Source organism: Penaeus chinensis, chromosome 19 (genome assembly GCF_019202785.1).
Source record: "Penaeus chinensis breed Huanghai No. 1 chromosome 19, ASM1920278v2, whole genome shotgun sequence".
NCBI classification, from domain to species: Eukaryota; Metazoa; Arthropoda; class Malacostraca; order Decapoda; family Penaeidae; genus Penaeus; species Penaeus chinensis.
This window is the reverse complement of record NC_061837.1, coordinates 8,859,756-8,865,379: the sequence shown is the minus strand read 5'-3', so window position 1 is coordinate 8,865,379 and position 5,624 is coordinate 8,859,756. Positions and strand designations below refer to the sequence as shown.

Below are 5,624 nucleotides of genomic sequence, written 5' to 3'. Positions count from 1 at the left end.
GATACTGATTAGTTAGCTAGTCAGTAAGGAATGTTTATCCTAACTGATCTCAGTAAGTCAAATAGATATCAGAGTGGAAATAATTCTTCTGGTCGCAGTCACCTGGCTGAAAAGGGTATTGACGAGGCGGTTGGAGGGGGTTGAAGTCATGGAGGTGACGAAGGTGTCGAAGGCGGAGATGACCTCGCCTATCCACCCTTTCCCGGGAAATTGCCTCATGCGGGTGAGGTTCATGAGCATGACGCCGGTGTTGAGGCCGTGTGGGGTATGGCGGGGTTCCTGGGGGCAGAGGGTGGACGGAACCTGATTAGTGAAAAGAGAGACTAGGCAAAATAAGTATGACCTTTTATGGCTTGATATTGGTGCAAGTGTCTAATGTATTGTTTCATGGCTTTAGTAGGTTATGACACTACCAAGCTGTGTTTTAACAAATCTTTGATGTAAGACGACGTATAAGAGACAAATGCCTGGTCGTGCCGCGGGGGGTCCCGGGGGTCTGCGGGGGCCTCGGCTGCCAGCGCCATCATCTGCAGGCTGTCGAACTTCGAGAACTCCTGCCACAGGTTCTCCGGCGGGACGAGGAATATCACGTCTGTGTCGATGTAGATGACAGCGTCCAGGTCTTGGAATTGGTACGGCTGAAAGAGCTTGGCTGTGGAACACGGCCAGCGGATGCCCTGCAGGTCGGGGCGGCCCGGAGGGTACCACACAGGACGCCGCTCGAAGACGATGCGGCTGCGATGTTCAGGCGCCCACATGGACGTTACCTCGACCAGCACTCGGTAAACCTCAATCGCGTCCGTGCACACGATGAACCTGCGAATGCTTCGCCTTTATTCCTGTACTGCAGACATCCGTGGCATGGGAAACTTTTGTCAGCTTATTATTTTATTTGTCATAATGTCTTTTGTCAGCGAAAGATATACTGTATAATTCCAGTCATTATAGTCTCAACTTTAGCGGAAATATATGTACTGCTTTAAATCCACACCGTCATCGCCATTATCAAATTAAACTTTTGTCAGTATCATAACTCTGAATGGACCTTTGGAGAGTTAATGGTTAGGAGTAAATGAATGCCCTATCATACCTAAGCAGATAATTTGTGAAAGCCACAGCGGACTTGAGCATAACCTCACACTGTCTCATCTGCCGCCTTACGTCCGTCATGATGTTGCCAGGGTGACCTGTGGAAGAGAAGTCACACAGTGCACATATGGACACATTGATTTTAAGAAATATTTATCTGATATAATGATATCTTGCATATAAAGCGCTCAATAGACCATCAGAAATACAATGCAGAAGCAACATTACCTTTACAGATGACGACATAGAAAACCAGTTCTTGGGGAGAATTTTGCACTTTTCGCTCAGAATGCTTTTGAGACTTCAAGGGATACATTTGTGAAGATGCTCTCGGGGTCTCGACACTGCTTTGCACCTGAACATCTCCAGGAACGAATAGCTTATCTTCCAAGTGATCCATAGATAATATTGCATTACTCTTCGACTGAGTCTCATCGTGTGTGACAGCATCAGCGAAAACAACATAATTTTCTCCTTTTCTTTCACCTTCTCGCACTAAACCCCCTTGTGATTTTGGGATCGCCGTTTTCTCTCCCAAAGACGGGGGATCTTGGGCAGCCATTTTGTATCCCAGAGGCTCAGCATCAGAATTCGTTCTCTCTTTGGTTTTCTGCGCCTCGACCACGTTCGAAGGCACTGCCGTCTTTCCAGCACGATAGGAGTCAACTTTTTCATTTGGCGATTTTTGGTACAGAAGCACATCTTTCCTTGAAAGGTTTTTAAAAGTCGCTCCTTCCATATAAGGTGCGTTTTTGGTAGTCTCAAAACCTGCAAAATAAATTATATTGACTGTTATAATCATTACCTCATAAAATTGCCAACTAGGATTTTCATCAAGGCGGCTACCTGTGTTAAAGTACCGTGCTCTAGCCCTCCTGAGATTCCCCCGTTTCATTGAGAATGGGGATCTTCAACTTACCTCTCGCAATCGTGGACTTCGCCAGCTGGTGGTTGAGGAGAAACCTGTCCATGAGGACGTACTGAACGGCGATGAATCCGAGGAACGTGATGCAGAGCAGGAACGTTATGAACCGACGGAGCGACATGTCCTTGCTGGCGGAACGGAGCAAGAACAGGGTGGGTGTTGGGTGGGTGGAAGAGCGGGATGTTTGCATTGTATAGAGATAGAAGGATGGAGGAGGTAAAGGAAAGGACGTAAAATGAGGATGAGAAAGTTGGGGGTAGAGGGAGAGAAAAGGAAGAGGAGAAGGAGGAGGAGGAGGAGGAGGAGGAGGAGGAGGAGGAGGAAGGAGGAGGAGGAAGAGGTGGGGAGAAGATGGAGAGGAGGAGGGGGAAGAAAAGAGGGTGGAGGTAGAGATGGGGGAGGAGGAGGAGGAAGTGGAGGAGGGGGAGGAGGAGAGGGAAGAAAAGAAGGAGGAGGACGATAGGAAGAAGGGGAAGGAAAGGAAGGGTAAGGAAGAAGTTTCGTAGGAGGAGGAAGAGGAATCAGAAGAGGAGAGGAACAGGAGGAACTGAAGGGGGAAAGAGCAGCAGTTATAGTAATAGTAGGAATAGTATTTTGGCAGAGTCAGTAGAGGAAGAGATGATAAATGAAAGAAAGGGAACAAAAGGTAAACCTAAAAAGTTCACATCTCCTTCTCATCAATTTTAAGTTTCTTTGTCAATAATATTTTACGTCGACATTTCCCTCCTCCTCCCTTCTCTCTTCCTATTACCTCACCCTCACCGTTCATCCTTCCACTCCCCCCTCTTCATCCTCCCCTGCCCATCCCCCCTTCTCCCCCCCTCCCCCTTCCCCCTCGCCCTCTCCCTCTTTTTCACCTGTCCCTATCACTCCCCCTCCCTTTCACTCTCACTCTTACCCTCCTCTCCCCTGTACCCTCGCCCTGTCCCTCTCTTCATCCTCCCCTCCCTTTCACCCTCCCCTCCCCTTTAGCCTCACCCTTACCCTCCCCATCGCCCTTACTCTTACCCTCCCCTCCCCTTCACCTTCCCCCTTCGCCCTCACCCTCCCCTTCACCCTCCCCCTTCGCCCTCACCCTCCCCCTTCGCCCTCACCCTCCCCTTCACCCTCCCCCTTCGCCCTCACCCTCACCCTCCCCCTTCGCCCTCACCCTCCCCACCTCGCCTTCTTGGGCCGATGATCGTCGAGGTAATAGACGACATATCCTCTTTTGGTTTTCTTCAAGATCTTCGTCAGGTTCCTCCCCGGCCGGGAGTTTCTCGAGTCCATGCTTGGCAACTAGGGAAACAAAGAATGATAAATAGATACATACGTAAGTGAATAATCAGATGGAAAATGAATAAATAGGTAGAAACAAATAAAGAGGTAAATGCATGAATAGTTGGAGATTACAGATAACACAGTGCAACGAAGGTTTTTATGAGTGTTTTTAGGTTTACTCTGTCTATCTGTCTGCCTGCTTGTCCGCCTTTCGTTCTCTCTCTCTCTCTCTCTCTCTCTCTCTCTCTCTCTCTCTCTCTCTCTCTCTCTCTCTGTCTTTCTCTCTCTCTCTCTCTCTCTCTCTCTCTCTCTCTCTCTGTCTGTCTGTCTTTCACCCTCTCTCGCTCTCTCTCTCTCTCTCTCTCTCTCTCTCTCTCTCTCTCTCTCTCTCTCTGTCTGTCTGTCTTTCACCCTCTCTCTCTCTCTCTCTCTCTCTCTCTCTCTCTCTCTCTCTCTGTCTCTGTCTCTGTCTCTCTCTCTCTCTCTCTCTCTCTCTCTCTCTCTCTCTCTCTCTCTCTCTCGCACACACACTCACAATTAGTGTATTTGGATATTTATATATATATATATATATATATATATATATATGCACTTACACAAACAGTGCGAACTGACAAATAATAAGTGTTATGTTTTCAAATAATAGTATATTGACTTGAATAACAAAAATAAAGATAAAGAACCTAGATTATTTATACACATTTACACCGACCGCAAACTACACGCCGGTTAAGGGCGCACCCCGTCCTCGCCTCAAAAAAATATTTTTACCTAATTAGTAGGTTAATCTAGTATGCTCATATGTTAAAACGATATGCAAATCTGGTTTGTTAATATACTGACATTCACGCAGTAAAATGTTTTTTGGAGAGTAGGATCCGAGTGTAAAAGAAAGCTATGTTACTAGTGCAGAGGATATTAAAATGCTGTGCAAAGTAACTTGGGCAATTTCCCCTTCCTTGTCAGTAGTGATCGTGAGCCAAAAGCATGTTAAATTATATATGTACATATTTCCTACTTACACATGCATATATGTACACAACTATATATTTCGTTATCAATCTATCGAATATATATATATATATATATATATATATATATATACATACATACATAATGATAATAATGCAAACACACACACATATATATATTCTTAGGTCGCCAAGAGGCTTTTATTAAGCATTTCCGTAAACCTTTGCCTTTCCTTTGCAAAACTGTTTTCTGTTTTCACGTTTCTTCTCTCTTGTTTTCCAGCAGTGATTTCTGAACCAATAACACAAAAACAAAAAACAATGCAAGTTTACGATTTCATAAATTCCTTTTGTTTCCCTAGCCAATTTTTTTTTCCGGGCCAAACGCCAGAGACAAACACGACGTGACTTACACCAACCGCTAAACTACACGTCGGTTCAGGGCGCACTCCGTCCTCGCCTCAAAGGGGAGTCGTGGCTTCGGCGGAAGAGCGAGTCGGTTATGCTACAGGTGTTACAAGTGCTCAAGCTGATTTGCACCTGTGCCAGAGATTGATAATCTTAAAGTTCGTCGTAATCACCCACCTTCATGGTAATTGCCTCATTATCATATCACTTCGCCAATGGGAATCGTGCATGATCAGATAGGATTATTGAAGTGATTATTGTTAATGTTTACATGATATAACTGTGTATATATTTATGCCCTGGTCTGCGTTATATATATATATATATATATATATATATATATATATATATTATATACACACACACACACACACATACCCTCCCCCCCCCCCCCCCCCCACACACACACACACACATGTACTGAGAGAAACATAACCTTATCTTAAGCACATTTTTTTTTCAAATAATGGTAAACTGAAGCCACGTGTTGTTGCCCACGAACACGACCCGAGTGGCCTTCATAATATCTCGACTCACGATATACCTGCCATGGGAAAGTGTACTGAATTCTCATTGCTTTCATTGTGTTCATGTTGTGGTGATTTTACTTTTGCAAGGCTGTAGGAATGATTTAGTCATATTTTTTAGATTAATATGCTCTTTTCGTGTTGATAATCATTGATGATATTGAAAATTATATAGAAAATGATAAAGAAATAAAAAAGGCTATTTATATTTTTATCTCAAAACAACCTTAACCCATTCGAGACGAGTTTACTTGTTTAATTGTTTTTACGCATAGATGGCTACACTTGTACTAAATCCCCAATGAGCCAGTTACGGGTACTGCCTGTCTCGCCCGATTACCCTTTTCTCTAATTTACGAAAATATTGTACGTTATCTTATTTTGCTATTACTATTGTTTATAAAATCATAGTAATAAAAAAATGACATCATCGATATTCATAGC

General features: G+C 44.3%; 1 protein-coding gene across 1 annotated transcript in view; it reads right to left on the bottom strand.

Annotated features, from left to right (window-relative positions):
• LOC125035259 (glucoside xylosyltransferase 1-like) overlaps positions 1-4,760 on the bottom strand; it is a 6,171-nt gene extending 1,411 nt beyond the window's left edge. Inside the window, exons 1-7 of the mRNA XM_047627529.1 lie at positions 4,659-4,760; positions 3,174-3,292; positions 2,009-2,142; positions 1,318-1,857; positions 1,091-1,187; positions 468-816; positions 103-279 (exon numbers count right to left, since the gene is read on the bottom strand). Coding sequence (XP_047483485.1) covers positions 103-279; positions 468-816; positions 1,091-1,187; positions 1,318-1,857; positions 2,009-2,142; positions 3,174-3,283 — 1,407 coding nt within the window. The 5' untranslated portion in view covers positions 3,284-3,292; positions 4,659-4,760. The remainder of the gene's footprint in view (positions 1-102; positions 280-467; positions 817-1,090; positions 1,188-1,317; positions 1,858-2,008; positions 2,143-3,173; positions 3,293-4,658) is intronic.
• Between the last annotated feature and the right edge of the window lie 864 nt (positions 4,761-5,624).